We start from the raw sequence: 25,539 nt of genomic DNA, 5'->3' as shown, positions 1-25,539 counted from the left end.
TTTTTGGCCCTGCCATTCATTCTGGCGACTGCCTTAATAATCTTTACGAAGGTTCTGGGGGCGCTGCTTGCGTTAGCGAGAGCCAGAGGTATTGCGGTGGCTCCTTATCTGGACGATAATCTGGTCCAGACTCCAAACTACAGTCTCGCGGAGGACCACTCGAGGGCTCTTCATCTTCTTCTTCTCCTTCGATCCCAAGGATGGAAGATAAACGAAGGAAAGAGTTCTTTGGTTCCCAGCAACAGGGTGGAGTTCCTGGGTACGATAATAAATTCCATATCTATGAAGATATTCCTGACAGATCAGAGACGTTCCAAGATTGCGTCCAGCTGTCTTGCCCTTCAGACCTCCTCAAGGCCATCTGTGGCAAGGTGTATGGAGGTGATTGGGCTCATGGAATCCAGCATAGATGTCATTCCATTCGCCAGGTTTCATCTCAGACCTCTCCAGTTATTGATGTTGAGACAATGGAACGGCGATCACTCAGATCATCCCAACTGATCGCTCTGGACATCCGAGTGACAGAATCCCTCTCTTGGTGGATCTGTCCGGGACAGCTAGCTCAGGGGACATCCTTCTTGCGGCCATCATAGGAGATTGTGACCACGGACGCAAGTCTATCAGGATGGGGAGCTGTCTGGGGTGCCAGAAGGGCACAGGCAGGTGGACTCAAGAGGAGTCGACTCTACCAAAATATATTCTGGAACTTCGAGCGATATTCAACGCTCTGAGGGCTTGCCCCCCCTTGGGGTCTCTTGATTTATCAGATTCCAGTCGGACAACATTACCTTGGTGGCTTACATAAACCATTAGGGGGGAGTGAGAAGCTCCCTAGCCATGAGGGAAGTATCTTGGATTCTGGAATGGGCAGAGACTCACAATTGTTTGCTCTCAGCGATCCGGGTGTGGACAACTGGGAAGCAGACAATTGTTTCATCCGGGGAAATGGTCTCCTCATCCCGAGGTGTTTGTGGAGATCTGCAACAGATGGGGAAGCAGGAAATAGACCTCATGGTGTCCAGACTCAACTTCAAGCTACCCAGATAATCCAGGGACCTACAGGCAGAGGTAATAGACGCCTTAGCGGTGCCTTGGGAGTTCAACCTAATTTACAATTTTCCACCGTTGCCACGCATCAAACATGAGCAAGCTTCAACCATTCTGATTGCTCCGTTGTGGCTGCGGAGGACGTGGTTTGCGGATCTGGTGGGGATGTCATCGTCTCCTCCATGGAGGTTACCCTGTCGCAGAGATCTGCTGGTTTAGGGTCCCTTTCTACATCAAAATCTTGATTCTCTGAGGCTGACTGCGTGGGGATTGAACGCCTAGTCTTGGCTAAGAGAGGTTTTTTCTGAGAGAGTAATTGATACTCTCATCCAGGCCAGGAAGCCAGTCACTCGTTGCATCTATCATAAGGTGTGGATGACCTACTTATCCTGGTGCAAGGAAAGTGGATATCCCTGTCACAAGGTTAGGGTATCCAGGATTCTGGCCTTTCTCCAAGATGGACTGGATAAGGGTCTTGCCGCCAGTTCCTTAAAGGGACAGATTTTGTCGTTGTCGGTGCTGTTACACAAGAAGCTAGCAGAGATTCCTGATATTCAGTCCTTTTTTCAGGCTCTGTCTAGGATCAGACCTGTCTTTTAGAAATTCGGCTCCTCCTTGGAGCTTAAACTTGGTTCTTAAGATTCTTTCCTGGAAGGTTCTATTTCTTCGGCTATTGCTTCGGCTCGCAGGGTCTCTGAGTAAGCGGCCTTGCAATCTGAGCCCCCTTATCTGGTTTTACACGCTGATAAGGCTGTGCTTTGCACTGGGTTGGGATTTCCTCCCAAGGTGGTGTCAGATTGTAACATCAATCGGGAGATAGTAGTTCCTTCCTTGTTTCCTAATCTTTTTTTGTCTAAGGAAAGTTTTCTGCATAACTTGGATGTGGTTCGAGCCTTGAAGTTTTATCTTCAGTCCACGTAAGATTTCAGACAGACTTTGTCCTTATTTGTGGTGTATTCAGGGAAGCGTAGGGGGCAGAAGGCCTTTTCCGTTTTTTTGATGAGGAGCGTTATCCATTTGGCCTATGAGACAGCGGGTCATAAGCCTCCTCAGAGGATTACGGCTCACTCAACTAGAGCTGTGGCCTCTTCTTGGGCCTTTAAGAACGAGGCCTCTGTGGAGCAGATTTGTAAGGCGGCTACTTGGTCCTCCTTACATACTTTTACAAAGTTTTACAAATGTTATATTTTTGCCTCGGCGGAAGCTGTGTTTGGGAGAAAGGTTCTGCAGGCTGTCCGTTTACCCTCCCATTTTTTTTTATTCAGTGTCCTCTAGAGATTGGGTATTTGTTACCACAAGTAATGAATGAAGCAGTGGACTCTCCTCCCATTAAGATGGAAAACATAAATTATGCTTACCTGATAATTTCATTTCCATCTATGGGAGGTGGTCAACTGCTCCCGTCCGTTTGCTCCGGTGGGCGGACCTAAATTTAATATTATCTTCTGGCACCATTTATACCCTGATATTTCTCCTACTGTTCCTTGTTCCCTTGGCAGAATGACGGCAATGAGGGGAGTGGGGAAGGTATTTAAGCCTTTGGCTGGGGTGTCTTTGCCTCCTCCTGGTGGTTAGGTTCTTATTTCCCACAATAATGAATGAAGCAGTGGACTCACAGATGGAAATTAAATTATCAGGTAAACATAATTTCTCCTGTTAAGTGTAGTCAGTCCACGGGTCATCCATTACTTATGGGATTATAACTCCTCCCTAACAGGAAGTGCAAGAGGATCACCCAAGCAGAGCTGCTATATAGCTCCTCCCCTCTACGTCATATCCAGTCATTCTCTTGCACCTAACTAAAGATAGGACGTGTGAGAGGACTGTGGTGTGTTAAACTTAGTTTTTATTTCTTCAATCAAAAGTTTGTTATTTTAAACGGCACCAGAGTGTGTTGTTTGTTCTCAGGCAGCATTAGAAGAAGAATCTGCCTGAGTTTTCTATGATCTTAGCGGTCGGAACTAAGATCCACTTGCTGTTCTCGGCCATTCTGAGGAGTGAGGTAACTTCAGAACAGGGGATAGCATGCAGGGCCCACCTGCAAGGAGGTATGTGCAGTAAATTATTTTCTAAGGAATGGAATTGACTGAGAAAATACTGCTAATACCGATGTAATGTAAGTGCAGCCTTAAATGCAGTAGTAGCGACTGGTATCAGGCTGATATGTATGTATGTATACTCTGAGGTATTTCTGGGGAATGGAATTTCACTAAGAAAATACTGTCAATATTAAAGTAATATTTGAGCCTGCACTGCAGTGAAAGCGACTAGCAGCAGGCTTATTAATAACACTTCATAATTTTCAATTTTAAAACGTTTACTGGCATGTTAATCGTTTTTTCTGAGGTACTTGGTGATAAAACTTTATGGGCATGATTTTTACCACATGGCTGTCGTTTTTTTCTGCATAAAAACAGTTTACTGAGCTTCCCCACTGTTGTAATATGAGTGGGAGGGGCCTATTTTAGCGCTTTATTGCGCAGTAAAAATTTAGTCACAGTCTTCCTATTTCTTCCTCCATGATCCAGGACGTCTCTACAGAGCCCAGGGGTCTCCAAAACTAGTTTTGAGGGAGGTAATCAGTCACAGCAGACCTGAGACAGTGTGTTTGACTGTGATAAAAACGTTTATTATTTCAACTGTTATCCGTTTTGGGTATTAAGGGGTTAATCATCCTTTTGCTGGTGGGTGCAATCCTCTGCTAACTTTATTCATTTTCTGTTAAAATTTGGTTGTTTTAACATATTTGGTTCATTGTTAATTCAACTGTGTCACATTTTTATGTTTCTTAAAGGCGCAGTAGCGTTTTATATATAGCTTGTAAATTTATTTAAAAGTTTTTTCCAAGCTTGCTAGTGTTATTGCTAGTCTGTTTAAACATGTCTGACACAGATGAATCTGTTTGTTCACTATGTTTAAAGGCCAATGTGGAGCCCAATAGAAATTTGTGCACTCAATGTATAGATGTTACTTTGAATAAAAGTCAAACTTTATATGTTAAAAAAATATCACCAGACAACGAGGGGAAAGTTATGCCGACTAACTCTCCTCACGTGTCAGTACCTTCGCCTCCCGCTCAGGAGGTGCGTGATATTGTGGCGCCAAGCACATCAGGGCGGCCCATACAAATCACTTTGCAAGACATGGCTAATGTTATGACTGAAGTACTATCTAAATTGCCAGAATTAAGAGGTAAACGCGATCACTCTGGGGTAAGAACAGAGTGCGCTGATAATAGTAAAGCCATGTCTGATACTGCGTCACAATTTGCAGAACATGAGGACGGAGAGCTTCATTCTGTGGGTGACGGATCTGATCCAAGTAAACTGGATTCAGAGATTTCAAATTTTAAATTTAAGCTTGAGAACCTCTGTGTATTACTAGGGGAGGTATTAGCGGCTCTGAATGATTGTAACACGGTTGCAATTCCAGAGAAAGTATGTAGGCTGGATAAATATTTTGCGGTACCGGCGTGTACTGACGTTTTTCCTATACCTAAAAGGCTTACAGAAATTGTTAACAAGGAGTGGGATGTGCCCTTTTCACCCCCTCCTATATTTAGGAAAATGTTTCCAATAGACGCCACCACACGGGACCAATGGCAGACGGTCCCTAAGGTGGAGGGAGCAGTTTCTACTCTGGCTAAGCGCACCACTATCCCCGTGGAGGATAGCTGTGCTTTTTCAGATCCAATGGCTAAAAAGTTAGAGGGTTACCTTAAGAAAATGTTTGTTCAGCAAGGTTTTATATTACAACCCCTTGCATGCATCGCGCCTGTCACTGCTGCGGCGGCATTCTGGTTTGAGTCTCTGGAAGAGACCCTTAGCACAGCTCCATTGGATGAGATTATGAACAAGCTTAAAGCCCTTAAGCTAGCTAATTCATTTATTTCTGATGCCGTAGTACACTTAACCAAACTTACGGCTAAGAACTCCGGATTCGCCATTCAAGCGCGCAGAGCGCTGTGGCTTAAATCCTGGTCAGCTGATGTGACTTCTAAATCTAAATTGCTTAATATTCCTTTCAAAGGGCAGACATTATTCGGGCCCTGCTTGAAAGAAATTATTGCTGACATTACTGGAGGTAAGGGCCATGCCCTGCCTCAAGACAGGGCCAAACCAAAGGCTAAACAGTCTAATTTTCGCGCCTTTCGTAATTTCAAGGCAGGAGCAGCATCAACTTCCTCCGCTCCAAGACAGGAAGGAACTGTTGCTCGCTACAGACAGGGCTGGAAACCTAACCAGTCCTGGAACAAGGGCAAGCAGGCCAGAAAACCTGCTGCTGCCCCTAAGACAGCATGAAGTGAGGGCCCCCGATCCGGAAACGGATATAGTGGGGGGCAGACTTTCTCTCTTTGCCCAGGCTTGGGCAAGAGATGTCCAGGATCCCTGGGCATTGGAAATCATATCTCAGGGATATCTTCTGGACTTCAAAGCTTCTCCTCCACAAGGGAGATTTCATCTTTCAAGGTTATCAGCAAACCAGATAAAGAAAGAGGCGTTTCTACGCTGTGTACAAGACCTCTTACTATTGGGAGTGATCCACCCAGTTCCGCGGTCGGAACACGGGCAAGGATTCTATTCAAATCTGTTTGTGGTTCCCAAAAAAGAGGGAACCTTCAGACCAATCTTGGACTTAAAGATCCTAAACAAATTCCTAAGAGTTCCATCGTTCAAAATGGAAACTATTCGAACCATCTTACCCATGATCCAAGAGGGTCAGTACATGACCACAGTGGATTTAAAGGATGCCTACCTTCACATACCGATTCACAAGGATCATTACCGGTATCTAAGATTTGCCTTCCTAAACAGGCATTACCAGTTTGTAGCTCTTCCCTTCGGGTTAGCTACGGCTCCAAGAATCTTTACAAAGGTTCTGGGCTCTCTTCTGGCGGTACTAAGACCGCGAGGCATAGCGGTAGCTCCGTACCTAGACGACATTCTGATACAAGCGTCAAGTTTCCAAACTGCCAAGTCTCATACAGAGCTAGTTCTGGCATTTCTAAGGTCGCATGGGTGGAAGGTGAACGTAGAAAAGAGTTCTCTATTGCCACTCACAAGAGTTCCCTTTCTAGGGACTCTTATAGATTCTGTAGAAATGAAAATTTACCTGACGGAGGACAGGTTATCAAAACTTCTAAATGCTTGCCGTGTCCTTCATTCCATTCAACACCCGTCAGTGGCTCAGTGCATGGAGGTAATCGGCTTAATGGTAGCGGCAATGGACATAGTACCATTTGCGCGCCTGTATCTCAGACCGCTGCAATTGTGCATGCTAAGTCAGTGGAATGGGGATTACTCAGATTTGTCCCCTCTGCTAAATCTGGATCAAGAGACCAGAGATTCTCTTCTATGGTGGCTTTCTCGGCCACATCTGTCCAAGGGGATGCCCTTCCGCAGGCCAGATTGGACGATTGTAACAACAGATGCCAGCCTTCTAGGTTGGGGCGCAGTCTGGAATTCCCTGAAGGCTCAGGGATCATGGACTCAGGAGGAGAGACTCCTTCCAATAAACATTCTGGAATTAAGAGCAATTTTCAATGCTCTTCTAGCTTGGCCTCAGTTAGCAACTCTGAGGTTCATCAGGTTTCAGTCGGACAACATCACGACTGTGGCTTACATCAACCATCAAGGAGGAACAAGGAGTTCCCTAGCGATGATGGAAGTCTCAAAGATAATTCGCTGGGCAGACTCTCACTCTTGCCACCTGTCAGCGATCCACATCCCAGGCGTGGAGAACTGGGAGGCGGATTTTCTAAGTCGCCAGACCTTTCATCCGGGGGAGTGGGAACTTCATCCGGAGGTGTTTGCCCAACTGCTTCATCATTGGGGCAAACCAGATCTGGATCTCATGGCGTCTCGCCAGAACGCCAAGCTTCCTTGTTACGGATCCAGGTCCAGGGACCCGGGAGCGGTGCTGATAGATGCTCTCTCCTGTTTGCCAGGATCAAACAGGAGAGAGCATCGGTGATTCTAATAGCGCCTGCGTGGCCACGCAGGACCTGGTATGCAGATCTAGTGGACATGTCGTCCTGTCCACCATGGTCTCTGCCTCTGAGACAGGACCTTCTGATTCAGGGTCCTTTCAAACATCCAAATCTAATTTCTCTGAGGCTGACTGCATGGAGATTGAACGCTTGATTCTATCAAAGCGTGGATTCTCGGAGTCAGTGATTGATACCTTAATACAGGCTAGGAAACCTGTTACCAGGAAAATTTACCATAAAATATGGCGTAAATACTTATATTGGTGCGAATCCAAGAGTTACTCATGGAGTAAGGTTAGGATTCCTAGGATATTGTCTTTTCTACAAGAGGGTTTAGAAAAGGGTTTATCTGCTAGTTCGTTAAAGGGACAGATTTCAGCTCTGTCTATCCTTTTACACAAACGTCTGGCAGAAGTTCCAGACGTTCAGGCTTTTTGTCAGGCTTTGGCTAGGATTAAGCCTGTGTTTAAGACTGTTGCTCTGCCGTGGAGCTTAAACTTAGTTCTTAACGTTCTGCAAGGTGTTCCGTTTGAACCCCTTCATTCCATCGATATCAAGCTGTTATCTTGGAAAGTTCTGTTTTTAATGGCTATTTCCTCGGCTCGAAGAGTCTCTGAGTTATCGGCCTTACATTGTGATTCTCCTTATCTGATTTTTCATTCAGACAAGGTAGTTCTGCGTACTAAACCTGGGTTCTTACCTAAGGTAGTCACTAACAAGAATATCAATCAAGAGATTGTTGTTCCATCATTGTGCCCTAACCCTTCTTCAAAGAAGGAACGACTTTTGCACAATCTGGACGTCGTCCGTGCCCTGAAATTTTATTTGCAGGCAACTAAAGATTTTCGACAAACTTCTTCCCTGTTTGTCGTTTATTCTGGACAGAGGAGAGGTTAAAAAGCTTCGGCTACCTCTCTCTCTTTTTGGCTTCGTAGCATAATACGTTTAGCCTATGAGACTGCTGGACAGCAGCCTCCTGAAAGGATTACAGCTCATTCTACTAGAGCTGTGGCTTCCACTTGGGCCTTTAAGAATGAGGCCTCTGTTGAACAGATTTGCAAGGCTGCAACTTGGTCTTCACTTCACACTTTTTCAAAATTTTATAAATTTGACACTTTTGCTTCTTCGGAGGCTGTTTTTGGGAGAAAGGTTCTACAGGCAGTGGTTCCTTCCGTGTAAAGATCCTGCCTGTCCCTCTCGTCATCCGTGTACTTTTAGCTTTGGTATTGGTATCCCATAAGTAATGGATGACCCGTGGACTGACTACACTTAACAGGAGAAAATATAATTTATGCTTACCTGATAAATTAATTTCTCCTGTAGTGTAGTCAGTCCACGGCCCGCCCTGTTTTTACGGCAGGTCTAAATTTTAATTAAACTCCAGTCACCACTGCACCCTATAGTTTCTCCTTTCTCGTATGGTTTCGGTCGAATGACTGGATATGACGTAGAGGGGAGGAGCTATATAGCATCTCTGCTTGGGTGATCCTCTTGCACTTCCTGTTAGGGAGGAGTTATAATCCCATAAGTAATGGATGACCCGTGGACTGACTACACTACAGGAGAAATGAATTTATCAGGTAAGCATAAATTATATTTTTATGTTGTTTATATTTAATTTATAGTATAAAAGGATTTTAATATAGGTGCAGATATTTTATAACATTATGAAGGGTTGATTAATATTGATAAGAGCAAACCACAGTGAGAAAACACATTTTACTCAACCCTTCTTGAGTAAAAAAACAAACAAATGTTTCTTTTGTTTTGTTTTACAAATATTACGGTTGACAGGCATATAATTTTCAAAAGCTGACATTTATTGTTAAATCAGAAAACATGCACTTTTCAGGTTATGTATACTACAATAATTCTTCTGAGTTCAAAAAGTACAGTTTTGTAAAATATTATTTTATGTATCCCCCCCCCAAAAAAAAAAATAAATCCACACTTTTTATAATAAGATGAAAAGAACAATGATTTGAGAATAAAAACAACAAAACACAATGGTGCAATACAGAACTGAGTTGGCACAATCTTGCTCATGAATATTTATGTTGGTAAATCTTGTACAGGAGAATATTCATGATTGTAAATTTTGTACAAGAGATGTGTGCGGCATACAAACAACGCTACAGTAAAATTAAACATAAATTATAACATGTTATGTAATAATAAAATGTATATTGGAGCCACATATCAAAAAATCAAGACAACATTTATTAGTACTAGAATATTTCAATGTAATCCACAAAAATAAAATAAATCTAATTTTATTTCTTAGTCAATACTAACCTCTATTCCAATATGTTCAGCATAACTGTCACTAAATATTGAATCATTTATTTGCAAAATAGGCAATATTACTTTTGTTGTTTTATTTATTTATAATGTGTTCACTGTAATGTAAACATCTACTTAATATATAATTATGTAGATTAGTCTAGAAACCTTTTTTAAAGAAATTTACGCCTAGATTTAGAGTTCTGAGTTAGCCGTCCAAACCAGCGTTAGGGGGTCCTAACGCTGGTTTTGGCCTACCACTGGTATTTAGAGTCTTGTAGGTAAGGGTCTAACGCTCACTTTCCAGCCGCGACTTTTCCATACCGCAGATCCCCTTACGTCAATTGCGTATCCTATCTTTTCAATGGGATCTCCCTAATGCCGGTATTTAGAGTCTTGGCTGAAGTGAGCGTTAGAACTCTAACGACAAAACTCCAGCCGCAGAAAAAAGCCAGGAGTTAAGAGCTTTCTGGACTAACGCCGGTTCATAAAGCTCTTAACTACTGTGCTCTAAAGTACACTAACACCCATAAACTACCTATGTACCCCTAAACCGAGGTCCCCCCACATCGCCGCCACTCTATTACATTTTTTTAACCCCTAATCTGTCAACCGCACACCGCTGCAACCTACATTATCCCTATGTACCCCTAATCTGCTGCCCCTAACATCGCCGACACCTACATAATATTTATTAACCCCTAATCTGCCCCCCCTAACTTCGCCGCTACCTTACCTACACTTATTAACCACTAATCTGCCGACCGGACCTCGCCGCCACTATAATAAATGTATTAACCCCTAAACTGCCTCACTCCCGCCTCAAAAACCCTATAATAAATAGTATTAACCCCTAATCTGCCCTCCCTAACATCGCCGACCCCTAACTTCAAGTATTAACCTCTAATCAGCCGACCGGACCTCGCCACTACTCTAATAAATGTATTAACCCCTAAAGCTAAGTCTAACACTAACCCCTAAAGCTAAGTCCCTAACACTAACACCCCCCTAAGTTAAATATAATTTAAATCTAACGAAATAAAATAAATCTTATTAAATAAATTATTCCTATTTAAAGCTAAATACTTACCTGTAAAATAAACCCTAATATAGCTACAATACTATTAAAATAATAATTATATTGTAGCTATTTTAGGATTTATATTTATTTTACAGGCAACTTTGTATTTATTTTAACTAGTTACAATAGCTATTAAATAGTTAATAACTATTTAATAGCTACCTAGTTAAAATAATTAAAAAATTACCTGTAAAATAAATCCTAACCTAAGTTACAATTAAACCTAACACTACACTATCAATAAATTAATTAAATAAACTACCTACAATTAAATCAACTAAACTAAATTACAAAAAAACAAACACTAAATTACAAAAAAAACAAAACACTAAATTACAAAAAATAAAAAAAGATTACAAGAATTGCCCCAAAGAAAACAGCTCTTTTGCTTGTAAATAAACATACAATACCCCCCCAACTTTACAACCCACCACCTACATACCCCTAATCTAACCCAAACCCCCCTTAAAAAAACCTAACACTAAGCCCCTGAAGATCTTCCTACCTTGTCTTCACCTCACCGGGTATCACCGATCCGTCCAGAAGAGGCTCCGAAGTCTTCATCCTATCTGGCAAGAAGAGGAGATCCGGACCGGCAAACATCTTCATCCAAGCGGCATCTTCTATTTTCATCCATCCAACGAGGAGCGGCTGCATCTTCAAGAACTCCGGCGCGGAACATCCTCTTCTCCCGACGACTAGACGACGAATGAAGGTTCCTTTAAGGGACGTCATCCAAGATGGCGTCCCTCGAATTCCGATTGGCTGATAGGATTCTATCAGCCAATCGGAATTAAGGTAGGAAAAATCTGATTGGCTGATTGAATCAGCCAATCAGATTCAAGTTCAATCCGATTGGCTGATCCAATCAGCCAATCAGATTGAGCTTGCATTCTATTGGCTGATTGGAACAGCCAATAGAATGCAAGCTCAATCTGATTGGCTGATTGGATCAGCCAATCGGATTGAACTTGAATCTGATTGGCCGATTCAATCAGCCAATCAGATTTTTCCTACCTTAATTCCGCTTGGCTGATAGAATCTTATCAGCCAATCGGAATTCGAGGGACGCCATCTTGGATGACGTCCCTTAAAGGAACCTTCATTAGTCGTCGGGAGAAGAGGATGTTCCACGCCGGACGTGTTGAAGATGGAGCCGCTCCTCGTCGGATGGATGAAGATAGAAGATGCCGCTTGGATGAAGATGTTTGCCGGTTCGGATCTCCTCTTCTTGCCGGATAGGATGAAGACTTCGGAGCCTCTTCTGGACCTCTTCTTGCCGGATAGGATGAAGACTTTGGAGCCTCTTCTGGACGGATCGGTGATACCCGGCGTGGTGAAGACAAGGTAGGAAGATCTTCAGGGGCTTAGTGTTAGGTTTTTTAAGGGGGGTTTGGGTTAGATTAGGGGTATGTGGGTTGTGGGTTGTAATGTTGGGGGGGGTATTATATGTTTTTTTTACAGGCAAAAGAGCTGCTTTCTTTGGGGCATGCCCCGCAAAAGGCCCTTTTAAGGGCTGGTAAGGTAAAAGAGCTGTAAACTTTTTATTTTAGATTAGGGTAGGGCATTTTTTTATTTTGGGGAGCTTTGTTATTTTTTTAGGGGGCTTAGAGTAGGTGTAATTAGTTTAAAATTCTTGTAATCTTTTTTTTTATTTTTTGTAATTTAGTGTTTTGTTTTTTTTGTAATTTAGTTTAGTTGATTTAATTGTAGATAATTGTAGGTAGTTTATTTAATTAATTTATTGATAGTGAAGTGTTAGGTTTAATTGTAACTTAGGTTAGGATTTATTTTACAGGTAATTTTGTAATTATTTTAACTAGGTAGCTATTAAATAGTAAATAACTATTTAATAGCTATTGTACCTTGTTAAAATAAATACAAAGTTGCCTGTAAAATAAATATAAATCCTAAAATAGCTACAATGTAATTATTAGTTATATTGTAGCTATATTAGAGTTTATTTTACAGGTAAGTATTTAGCTTTAAATAGGAATAGTTTATTTAATAAGATTTATTTTATTTTGTAAGATTTAAATTATATTTAACTTAGGGGGGTGTTACGGTTAGACTTAGCTTTAGGGGTTAATACATTTATTTGAGTAGCGGTGAGGTCCGGTCGGCAGATTAGGGGTTAATAAGTGTAGGTAAGGTAGCGGCGACGTTGGGGGGGGGCAGATTAGGGGTTAATAAATATAATATAGGGGTCAGCGGTGTTAGGGGCAGCAGATTAGGGGTACATAGGTATAATGTAGGTGGCGGCGGTGTACGGAGCGGCAGATTAGGGGATAATAATAATATGCAGGGGTCAGCGATAGCGGGGGCGGCAGATTAGGGATTAATAAGTGTAAGGTTAGGGGTGTTTAGACTCGGGGTGCATGTTAGGGTGTTAGGTGCAGACTTAGGAAGTGTTTGCCCATAGGAAACAATGGGGCTGCGTTAGGAGCTGAACGCTGCTTTTTTGCAGGTGTTAGGTTTTTTTTCAGCTCAAACTGCCCCATTGTTTCCTATGGGGGAATCGTGCACGAGCACGTTTTTTAAGATGGCCGCGTCCGTAAGCAATGCTGATATTGAGAGTTGCAGTGGCGGTAAATATGCCTGTACGCTCCCTTTTTGGAGCCTAACGCAGCCATTCAGACAACTCTAAATACCAGCGTTGTTTAAAAGGTGCGGGGGGGGAAAAACACGCGTAGCTAACGCACCCCTTCTAACCCAAAACTCTAAATCTAGGCGTTAGTATTTTTAAGGCAGTAAGCAATAATTATAATTTGGGGGTCACACACCAATAAATATTGTCAGTGTATCTGACAGAATATCTCTTCTATGTTGATTGTGCAAATCCATCTACAATTTTAGGAGAAAACAATGTACAATCCTAGAAAAGGACAAACTTTACATCACTACTAATATATACCAATATTAAGTAAAGACAGAATGCATTTATTAACTGATTTATTAAAAAAATAAATCAATGCAATCCAAACAACTCTGTTAAATAATCCTGACAAATTTCTGAGATGATCTCCCATCTATTTTTTTTTTATTATCTTTAGCATCAGCAAAAAATTTTTTTTTTTCTTTTCTAGTATGTGTCACAAGAAAGTTAAATGATAGACAGCATACATATAATTAACTAGGCCACAAGATTTTTATTTTTTATCATACATTAGCCATCTTCACACTCTGAATAAACTATATACAGAACTGTCAATACTCAATCTAAAATAAATTCTTTAATTTTATATATATGTTCATTTTTATTTGTTTTATATCCAAAAAGTTATTTTTATAATTTATTCCAACACAAATTTTGAGCAGTTAACATTTTCTTCAGTATCTACTACGGGTCAGATTACTAGTGGAGCGCAAATGAATGCTTCCAATTGAGCGTTAATTGCGCTAGAAGTAAGCCAAAGTTAGAATATTGCGTGCATGTGTTCACGTATTCCCCCATAGAAGTCAATTGAGAAAAAGTGGAAAAACCTAACACCCCACTCTCGCTCAAACCAGATAGCATATTCTCATTTGCACTAGACCGACATGAAAATATGAATATTTCACATTCCAATGTTCTGCACATAAATACATATTTCTACCTATATCTGATGGTATTTTAGTACAAAATATATCTATACCTCTGGTTTTCAAACCTGTCCTCAGGCCTCCCCAACAGTCCAGGTTTTCTGGATTACCTTGAATGGAAGCAGGTAAAATAACTGTGTTTACTAATAATCTGATTATTTCACCTGTGCCCCAGTTCAGATAACCTCAAAATGTGGCCTGTTGTGGAGGCCTGAGGACAGGTTTGAAAACCAGTGATCTATACCTATATATATATATATATATATATATATATATATATATATATATATGTATATATGTATATATGTATATATAAAATTATATATATACAGATGTGTATATATATATATGTGTGTGTGTATATATATATTTTATATATATATATATATATATATATATATATATATATATATATATATATATTAAGAAATACATATAACATATTCTGCTATGCGAACCTATTTTGCTATGTGCAGAACACTGGAATGTGAAATATTTACAGTAAATACACAGTATAACAGTTTATTTAAAATTAATATTGCTGTAACATGTTTTCATTTACTTAACTGCAAAGGGCTCCAATGCACTTCTATATATGTTTATATATTTGTATATATGTATGTATGTGTTTATATGTGTATATATGTCTTTAAATACATAATACACATATACATATGTATAGACATATGTATATATATGTATATATATATATACACATACATATATATCTTTAGACATGTATATGCACTGTATGTATCTCTATGTTAAAGAACCTTTATAACGTTTGTGTGCAATATTTTTTTTAAATAATGTTTATTAGATAGTGTTATTATGAATGTAACTAAACATTGTAATGTTTTTATGGGTTTTGTGCAACATTTATGTTCTAGTTAGCCAGAGCTCTAATGTTACGTTAAAGCAAAGTATACCAGTAGTTAGCCCAATGAGTGCGAACCCTCACAAAAAAAAAACCTTTTGCGCTCCACTCGTAATCTAGCCCTAAAGGTGTTCACTAGTGATGTCGCGAACATAAAACTTTGGGTTCGCGAGCGGCGAACGCGAACTTCCACAAAAGTTCACAAACCGGCGAACCGCCATTGACTTCAATGGGCAGGCGAATTTTAAAACCCACAGGGACTCTTTCTGGCCACAATAGTGATGGGAAAGTTGTTTCAAGGGGACTAACACCTGGACTGTGGCGTGCCGGAGGGGGATCCATGGCAAAACTCCCATGGAAAATTACATAGTTGATGCAGAGTCTGGTTTTAATCCATAAAGGGCATAAATCACCTAACATTCCTAAATTGTTTGGAATAACGTGCTTTAAAACATCAGGTATGATGTTGTATCTATCAGGTAGTGTAAGGGTTACGCCCGCTTCACAGTGACAGACCAAACTCCCTCAGCGGGTACAACATCATCATCATCACACCGTACGTCCATGTGTGTAATGCTGCCTGATTAAGACATATACCTGTTATCTACATCCTCTGGCAATAATGGTTGCGCATCACTCATTTCTTCCAACTGATGTGTAAATAACTCCTCTGACAGATCAAGTGAAGCGGCTGTGGTGCTAGTGTTGGTGGTGGCGGCAGGCGGGCGAGTGTTAACTTGAGTGGTGCCTGAAGCTAAGCTGGAGGAGGATGGTGCGTCAAGGTTCCGAGCGGAAGCTATAGAAGATTGGGTGTCCTGTGTTAGCCAGTCAACTATGTCCTCAGAACTTTTCGAGTTCAGGGTACATGGCCTCTGAACCCTGGGCATTCATTATTCTAGGGCCAAAGGGAATCACAGCACCACGACCACGACGGCCCCTGCGGGGTGGCCTGCCTCTGCCTGTCATTTTTTTTCCATTAGTGGTACTATGCGTGCAAGCTACTGTGACAAAATATGAGTGGCACTGTGCACTGGCAGAAGTTGGCAGAGTAGACGCTGTAGGCCTGACACACACGCTTGCAGACAACTAACTGCTATTCAATCATTTTTTTTAATGTACACTACTGTTACACCAGATATGAGTTGCACTGGTGTGACACTGTGCCCTGGCAGGCCCTGAAAAATCTGTTACACATCTACAACCACCAAAAAACAACCATGCTAAATAGTTTCTAAATTTTGTCCTGAGTTTAGAAATACCCAATGTTAACATGTTCTTTGCTTTTTTTGCAAGTTATAGGGAAATAAATACAAGAAGCACTTTGCTATTTCAAAACCACTTTTTTTCAAAATGAGTGCTGAATATCCCTTGACATGTATATATTTTTTTTTAGAAGACATCACAAAGTATTGCTCTAGGCCCATTTTGGTATATTTCATGCCACCATTTCACAGCCAAATGCGATCAAATAAAAAAAAAAATGTTCACTTTTTCACAAACTTTAGGTTTCTCACAGAAATTATTTACAAACAACTTATGCAATTATGGCATAAATGGTTGTAAATGCTTCTCTGGGATCCCCTTTGTTCAGAAATAGCAGACATATATGACTTTGGCGTTGCTTTCTGGTAATTAGAAGGCCGCTAAATGCTGCTGCGCATCACACGTGTATTATGGCTAGCAGTGAAGGGGTTAATTAGGTAGTTTGTAGGGAGCTTGCAGGGTTAATTTTAGCTTTAGTGTAGAGATCAGCCTCCCACCTGACACATCAGACTCCCTGATCCCTCCCAAACAGCTCCCTTCCCTCCCCCACCCCACAATTGTCCCCGCCATCTTAAGTACTGGCAGAAAGTTTGCCAGTACTAAAATAAAAGGTTTTTAATTTTTTTAGCATATTTATATATGCTGTGGTGTAGCATCCCCCCCTTAGCCCCAACCTCCCTGATCCCCCCCCCCAAAACAGTTCTCTAACCCTCCCCATCAGCCTTATTGGCGGCCACCTTGGGTACTGGCAGCTGTCTGCTATTATTTCACAGTCAAAAAAGTGTTGTTTTTTTTAAATCTACACTACTGTTACACCAGATATGAGTGGTGGCACTGGGCAAGTGGGAACAGTATACGCTGTAAGCCTGACACACACGCTGGCAGGCAGGCAACTGCAATTAGATTACACAGGAAAAAAAAAAAAGCAGACTGATGTTCTAGCCCTAAAAAGGGCTTTTTGGGGTGCTGTCCTTACAGCAGAGATCAGATGAGTCCTTCAGGACTGTAGTGGACACGGAATACACTAGCCTAGCTATCAATTTCCCTATTAAATCACCAGCAGCTACACTGTCCCTCCTCTCACTAAGAATGCAGCTTCCAAATGAATCTAAAATGGATGCTGTCCAGGAGGTGGGAGGGTCTAGGAGGGAGTGTCTGCCGCTGATTGGCTGTAATGTGTTTGCTGACTGTGAGGTAGAGGGTCAGATTATTCAATTATGACGAATAGGGGGCGGATCGAACATCATATATGTTCGCCCGCCGCAGCGAACGCGAACATGCTATGTTCGCCAGGAACTATTCGCCGGCGAACTATTCGCGACATCACTAGTGTTCACTACTTTCTGGAAAATTGTGCTGACAAGCTGATCTAATAAAATTGTGAACATGACCTTTGATAATATTACTGTGTTGGCACCTCGTATTTGAAATACGAGTTTTACAAAAGCTGTGGTATGGCCATACTTCAAACTTGTTTTCCTTTTACCTTGCTCACTGAAATATCTAAATAGCTTCCTTTTTAAGGTTTTACCACCATCAACCATCCACACCACATTTAAAAAAAGTTTGTATACACCCTGAAGATATAACCACTTTGAAAAGGTCTTGTATGCATTGATCACATTTGCTTGCAGGCCCAGACTGACCATAGGGCATACCGGGCATTTACCCGGTGGGCCGTCCGTTATCTTAGCCCCTCCCACTATTACCACGCATACTGCGTGCCCCAATTTGTTTTTTATATCTTCCAAATAAATCCAATCACCATATTATTTTAGCAGTGGCAGTGTAAAACGGCCGTACCGCCTTATAAAGACGGCACGGCCGTGAATGACCAGGGGACACAGACACTCCACTGACTCCAGGCTTACATACAGCGGCCGTGAGACTGAGAGCATCTGCTTACTTGCAATTTTGTCTCGCGGGCAGCCGCTGTATCCAAGAGACATGCTGCTACAGTACTACTGATGCAGGTGTCTTAAAGTAATCCCTCTACCATAGGCATTTGTATACCACGTCACTTCCGGTGACGTTTAATCAACTGGTGGAGGTTTGTGGCGCTCACTGCGCATGCGGTAGAGGCCCAAACTCCTTACAACAGCTGATGCGAAGATACAAAGAATGATGTGGCACGCGCACGTTACTGGTTACAAAATCCCAATGAACGTGTTTGTTCATTGGATTTTGTAACCAGAAAGGGTCGCAGAATATTACTAGTAAATACACACACCATGTACTAGTGACACGAGGAGCAGAAGAAATATAGCAAGGGATCAAGAGCCCAGCGCAGCTCCTTAGGTTAGAGGAATTCAGAAACTGCGTTATTTATTTGCACATCCTGTGAGATTTTTTTTTTTTTTTACATCGTGCTGTGCACTTTTTTTCAAATTATGACAGTTTATGAACAAGGATCATAGAATAGAAAAGCACCAGAGATATAGTACGTAGCAGACGTATTCAATATATTTCCTACCGCATCTCACAATGTTAGTCAATACAATGTCAGTACCGTTTCTGGTTACAAAATCCAATGACACAACGCTTGTTCATTGGGATTTTGTAACCAGTAACGTGCGCGTGCCACATAATTCCTCATCAGCTGTTGTAAGGAGTTTGGGCCTCTAGCGCATGCGCAGTGAGCGCCACAAACCTCCACCAGCTGACAAAGTGACGAGGTATACACATTCCTACGGGTAGAGGCATAACTTTAGAACACAGGCGCTGGCGGCCAAGGGTGAGAGGAGGGCCCGTGAGTGAGCAGCGGACACAGTCTGCAGAGACAGACTTACATACAGTGGCCGTGAGACTGAGAGCATCTGCTTACTTGCAATTTTGTCTCACGGCCGCTGTATGCAAAAGACATGCCATGATGCCATGCTGCTAATGATGCGTGCGGCCAAGGGTCGGGTGGGAGGAGCAGCAGGGGCCTCCGAGATCTGTGCTGGCCTGCTGGCTGGGAGCCGGAAATTAAAAGGGAGAACATGTGACCTCCCGCTCCCTCATCACTTCCTCCCTGTGTAGCCGCGTGCAGGAGGGAATAGAGGCAGCCTGCACACTCAAGCTTTACTGGGGGTGGGAAACCACAATTTTCAGAGGCTCATTAATTCTTGAAATGTGAATTTGAGGTAGGCAAATTACAAAATGAAAGTTCAGTGGAAATGTTATTTAATGGTTTTATTTGTATGTTTTCTTTTTTCTTTTACTGTTTATATTGACATTTGGGGTTTAACATTACTTGACTACGCTGTATTTTTTTTGTGGGTATGTGTTAATGAATAGCACAGTCACAATGTAACCAGTGCATATTGGGCCCTTTAACTACCTTCATGGCACCTTTTCCCATTGGCAATGGCATCAAACAGCACTAATTCCATTCCTAGCTTTAACCCTAAACCTAATTCCAACACTAGCCATAACCCTAAACTTAAGCCTAGCCTCATACACTAATCCTAACCCTGGTTCTTACCCTAATTCTAACCATAACCCTAAACCTAACCCCATACACTAATCCCCTGGTGCTTACCCTAATCCCAAACCTAGCCATAACCCTAACCCCATACACTAATCCTAACCCTGGTTCTTACCCTGATTCCAACCCTAGCCATACACCTAACCCTAACCCCATACACTAATCCTAACACTGGTTCCTACCCTAATTCCAAACCTAGCCATAACCTTAAACCTAACTACATACACTAATCCTAATTCTAACCCTGGTTCTTAACCTAATTCCAACCCTAGCCATAACCTTAAACCTAACCCTAACCCCATACACTAATCCTAACCCTGGTTCCTACCCTAATTCCAATACACTAATCCTAACCCTGGTTCCTACCCTAATTCCAATACACTAATCCTAATCCTAACCCTGGTTCTTAACCTAATTCCAACCCTAGCCATAACCTTAAACCTAACCCTAACTCCATACACTAATCCTAACCCTGGTTCCTACCCTAATTCCAAACCTAGCCATAACCTTAAACCTAACCCCATAAACTAATCCTAATCCTAACCCTGGTTCTTAACCTAATTCCAACCCTAGCCATAACCTTAAACCTTAGCCCCTACTTATTTTAAACTATTAACTATTATTTTTTACTATATCACTTTTTCATTCTAAAGATTTGTATTTAACTTCAAATTCATGTTTTTTTTATTTTAAGTCAGCTTTTCAGGTCCCTGACATATCTGATAGTGATTATAATTGATATATCTATGATATAACTATTCACAAATATTCCAATTGTATTCACATTTGGTTATAGCAACTCTCTTATCCTATAAATATTTTATATATAGAGTTTGATATGCTTTATCTAAGGTTGCCTTTAAGGGATAGAAAGGTCACAATTGATATATGCATGGGTGTATTTAAATTTTAAATAGCAGTATTTTTGCAATATAATTCCATTAGCAAAAATGCTTCTAGTAAGTTATTACTGGTCTGTAGCAGCATACGCACATATGCTGTGAGGCCCTGTGAACCGGTTTTCAAACCCCACACAGTCTCAGAGTCAGCAGGGACTTCTATAACACTTATTAAATCTATACAGACACAACACACACCACCGCCAGGTCTCTGAGCTTGAATACTGAGAGTTATCTGTACTAAATGGTTAGTTTATTGAATATGTCTTATGTTTACAAATGAGCACTTTATGTGTTTTTCATTAAAAACTTGCAATTTATATTGTTTTTTTATATTTTATTTTTTTTCATATCTTTTCACAAAATATATATTATACTTGTCATATTCGGTATACGGTTAAATAAGAAATAGGGGGGGGAGTGGGCTGCTTTGCCTTAAAATGCCCGGGTCTATTTTTGGTCCCAGTCCAGCCCTGTTTGCTTGTATTCCAGACAGAAATTTTTTTTTCAATATTTTTGTTTATTGTCTGTTAAACCTGTTTCACATTCTTTAGAAAAACAATAAAGAAAATAACGATTTTAAAAAGTTAACAACAATGGGCTCCTATAAGTTTTCCCATGGTTACTTTATTTTTCTCTGGGTATACTCCGCTTACACAAACCCTTTCTCACATTATAGAAAATCAAAACCTTCCTTAACACTCTCCCCATTTCCCATTTAATAATTTGTCTTCTAAGCAGTGTATTGTGTTATAGCTGCATATTTTCTGTACCTTTTTTCTATGTCTAATATAATGTTTACTTTCATATTATCAGGGAATGTTGAACCCAGCAATAATTCAGCTGATAACCTTGTATTACTTTCTAAGAAAGAACACCTTACATTTGCAGAACTAAAGGTAGGATGACAACGTTACATAACACCACAAATTGCAATCTATATAACTTGACATTATTTTAAGCAAAATTAGGGGGTCACTTTATCAAGCTCCATATGGAGCTTGATGCCCCGTGTTTCTGGTGAGCCTTCAGGCTCGCCGGAAACAGAAGTTATGAAGCAGTGGTCTAAACCGCTGCTCCATAACCTGTCCGCCTGCTCTGAGGCGGCGGACAGAAACCAACCCAATCAAATATGATCGTGAATCTGCAGGGGGCGGTATTGCATCAGCAGTTCACAAGAATTTATCGTTGTGCAGCGGATATGATACGCTACATTGTATCATATCCGCTCGCACATTAATAAATTGACTCCTAATTGTGTTTTACTGTAGAAAAACAAGTGATACATTTTTCTAAAAGATTGTGATTTAACCCTCAATGTTAATGTAATGTTAAAGGACCAGTAAATTCAATAGACTAGCATAATCAACAGATACATGATAAAAAGACAATACAATAGTTCTTAGGGGTAGATTTATTAAATGTCAGGTGGACGTGATCCGCTCATGTCCACCCGACATCGCTAAATGCTGACAGCATACGCTCTCGGCATTTAACATTGCACAAGCATTTCTAGTGAAACATTCACATGCATATTCGCAGCAGGGGGTGTCAATCATCCCAATCATATCCGATCAGGATAATTGCTGTCAGCCACCTCAGAGGTGCCAGATAAGTTAAGGAGCAGCCATCTTATGACCGCTGCTTCTTAACTTATGTTTCCAGCAAGCCTGAAGGCTCATGCGGAAACAGCTGCTTTCGCAGCATGTTAAATTGGCCCCTTAGTCTCAACTTCAAATGAGTAGTAGATTATTTTATGACACATTTTTCCACTCCCACTGTACCATGTGAAAGCCATATGCCAATTACAAATGCATATATACGTATATTCTGTGAATTCTTGCACATGCTCAGTAGGAGCTGGTGACTCAAAATGTGTAAATATAAAAAAACTGCGTACATTTCTTTCCTAAGATATGGTGAGTTTGTGGTATCCTCAATTACTGTTGGGAATATCACTCCTGGCCAGCAGGAGGAGGCAAAGAGCACCACAGCAAAGCTGTTAAGTATCCCTCCCCTTCCCACAATCCCTTGTCATTCTCTTTGCCTTCAGTGCAAGGAGGAGCTGAAGTTTGGTGTCTGTAAAAGATTTTTCTTCAATCAAGCGTTTATTATTTTGAAAGCCAGAGTAGGTTTGCTCTGATCTTTTCTGTCAAGACCGGCTATAGCTGTACTCCACGTTAGTCTCTTCAGTAGGGCTGTGGTAACTTTCAAGCAGTTAGGAACTTGTGGTGTGGGCCTCACTGCGTTTTTCTAACAGGTTTCTGCCCTTACATAGAAAGCCAGAGTAGGTTTACTCTGTCCTTTCTTGTTTTCACAGGTCTCTGTGAGGAGTGGCTTCCTCTCATACCGGGTGAGCTGTCCTCCTGCCGGACAGCCAGAGGTGCAGGTAAGTGTAATTTTTGTTTTTTTGATGAGAGACACAGAATACTGGCACTAAAGCAGGTAGTTGCACTTTATTTGGGATTCCTGTATTACCTAACAGGATTCATTGGTCAAGGAGCAGTCACTTGGGCTTAGAGAGTGTTTCACTTGAATCCAGTGTTAGAACGGATGGGTCTGGACATGTCTCAGTTTAGAATGCTAACTCCTGAGATATGTCACAAAGTGGTATTACGATGAAAGTGTTTAATTATGGCTGCCGGGACTGCCTCTGTAATACCAGAGGGAGGCGGATCCTTCTCTGAGAGGTAAGTTTTCCCTATGCGCGTGCTTTTCATTATAGCTCTGTAGCTGATAGCGGAAGTGGTTGTGTTGCAACAAGCCTAAACAGACAGTAATAGAGCTGTTAGAAATACACTGCAGGCTCTGGTTTTTCAAGCAGATACGAGTCCGGAGTGCAGAGGGGGCAGGTAGGCACCTCAGTGATATTGCTGAGGTGTAGAGTTGCCTGTTTTAAAAGTTTCTTAAGCCTCAATTACATTAGAGGTTTGTGCATTAACCCCTTAATGACCACAATGTACCCTGTATATCACTGGTCGTTAAGTGTTTTTTCAGGACATAATAGCACAAGTCTATAAAGAACACGCTATTAATGCCCTCCCTCCAGCAGGCTTTGTGGAATAGAGCAGTCTCAACGCTGGTGGCAAGACCGCGCTATAAAACAATCAAGTCCCAAAAAAAGGCCAGTGACATACAGGGTACGTCGCTGGTCCTTAAGGGGTTATTTTAGCTCTCACATTTTGGAGAAAATTTAAGAGGTTATATTAAGCCCTGTTTAGCAGTCGTTTTTACTATTGGGAATGAATGCTCTTTACGGGACAGTGTTAAAAGAAACATTTTTTTTTTTTTTTTTGGTTGTTGATTGTGTTTTATTTTTAATTGAAAGATGATCCAAGAGTATGTGCCTCCTGCTGAATGCAAGCTTTGTCTAGATAACCAAGTTGAACCTACTTTGCCCTTTGGTTCTGACTGTATTGAGAGAACATTAATGTACAAAGATAGACTTTTTGTTGCTGAGCCACCACTCTCTCAGGTTGATGCTGCTCAGGCAATTCCGCAGCTTTCTCCTCAAACGTCCCAAGCCTTAAAACATTCAGTGCCCTGCGGTTCCTCACAATCTTCTGGAGGAGTATATTTGCATGCAGAAATTGCTGCCCAGGTATCCTCTGCAGTATCTGAGGCGTTAGCTACCATTCCCATGCTTCAGGGAAGACGTAAGAGGAAAATTAGAGAGTAAGATAGTACGTTTTCTGATCCAGTCCAGGCTAACCAAGTTGCTCTTTCTCATAAGTCTGAATGGGAAGATACTTCCGTAGCCTCTGAGGGTGAGATCTCAGATTCGGATAGTATAATTCCTTCTTCTGATGCTGAAGTTGTTTCCTTCAGATTTAAGCTTGGACACCTTTGTGTTTTGTTAAAGGAGGTTTTGGCTACCTTGGACGACTGTGATACCCCTGTCGCTGTCAACCCTAAGAAATCTAGCAAATTAAATAGATATTTTGATGTTCCCTTCTCTGTGGAGGTGTTTCCTGTGCCAGACCGTGCTGCAGAGATCATCTCCGGTTTTTAGAAAGATGTTCCTGGTGGCTGACTCCATTAAGGAGTCATGGCAGATGGTACCCAAGGTGGAAGGGGCAATTTCTACCCTGGCTAAGAGAACTACTATTCCCGTTGAGGATAGTTGCTCTTTCAAGGACCCTATGGACAAGAAGCTGGAGGCTTACTTGAAAAAGATTTATATTCACCAGGGTCTCCAATGGAAACCGGCGGTGTGAATTGCTAATGTGATAAGTACGGCAGCCTATTGGTTTGACTCTTTGTCTGAGTCTTTTCAAGTAGAGACTCCTTTGGAGGAGATACAAGATAGGATCAAGGCTCTTAAGTTAGCCAATTCCTTTATTACTGATGCCTCTTTGCAGGTCATCAAGTTGGGAGCCAAAATATGTGGTTTTGCAATCTTGGCGCGCAGAGCGTTATGGCTGAAGTCTTGGTCAGCAGATGTTTCCTCTAAGTCTAAACCTTTGGCGATTCCTTACAAGGGTAAGACCTTGTTTGGGCCGGTTTGGCAGAAATGATTTCCGATATCACAGGGTGTAAAGGATCTTTTCTGCCATAAGATAAGAAGAATAGGCCGAAAGGACGTCAGAGTAATTTTTGTTCCTTTCGTAACTTCAGAGGTAAGTCTTACTCCTCTTCTACCAAGCAGGTACAGTCCAAGTCTTTTTGGAAACCCAGTCAGTCTTGGAACAAGGGGAAGCAATCCAAGAAGCCCGCAGCTGATTCTGTCAGCAAGAAGGGTTTGCCCCTGATCCGGACAGGATCAAGTGGGGGGCAGACTCGCTCAGTTTTCTCAAGAATGGATATGCGATGCTCCAGATCCGTGGGCCGTGGACATAGTATCCCAGGGTTTCAAATTAGAATTCAAGACCGTTCCTCCCAGAGGCAGGTTCCACCTCTCAAGATTATCTGCAGACCAAATAAAAAGATAGGCATTCTTGAAATGTGTACAGGACCTTTCCCTTATGAGAGTGATAGTTCCAGTTCCGGTACAAGAACAGGGTCTAGGGTTCTATTCCAATTTGTTCATTATTCCCAAAAAGGAGGGAA

The 25,539-nt window shown here is 41.5% G+C and overlaps 1 protein-coding gene across 1 annotated transcript in view; it reads left to right on the top strand.

Moving 5' to 3' along the window:
• Positions 1–25,539, top strand: part of CFAP54 (cilia and flagella associated protein 54) — a 901,430-nt gene that overhangs the window by 656,520 nt on the left and 219,371 nt on the right. Inside the window, exons 54-55 of the mRNA XM_053719246.1 lie at positions 7,868–7,906; positions 21,360–21,389. Of these exons, the coding sequence (XP_053575221.1) occupies positions 7,868–7,906; positions 21,360–21,389 (69 nt within the window). The remainder of the gene's footprint in view (positions 1–7,867; positions 7,907–21,359; positions 21,390–25,539) is intronic.

This window comes from Bombina bombina, chromosome 6 (assembly GCF_027579735.1).
Source record: "Bombina bombina isolate aBomBom1 chromosome 6, aBomBom1.pri, whole genome shotgun sequence".
Lineage (NCBI taxonomy): Eukaryota > Metazoa > Chordata > Amphibia > Anura > Bombinatoridae > Bombina > Bombina bombina.
Note: the sequence above shows the minus strand (reverse complement) of the source record. Positions and strands in the feature narration are given on the sequence as shown.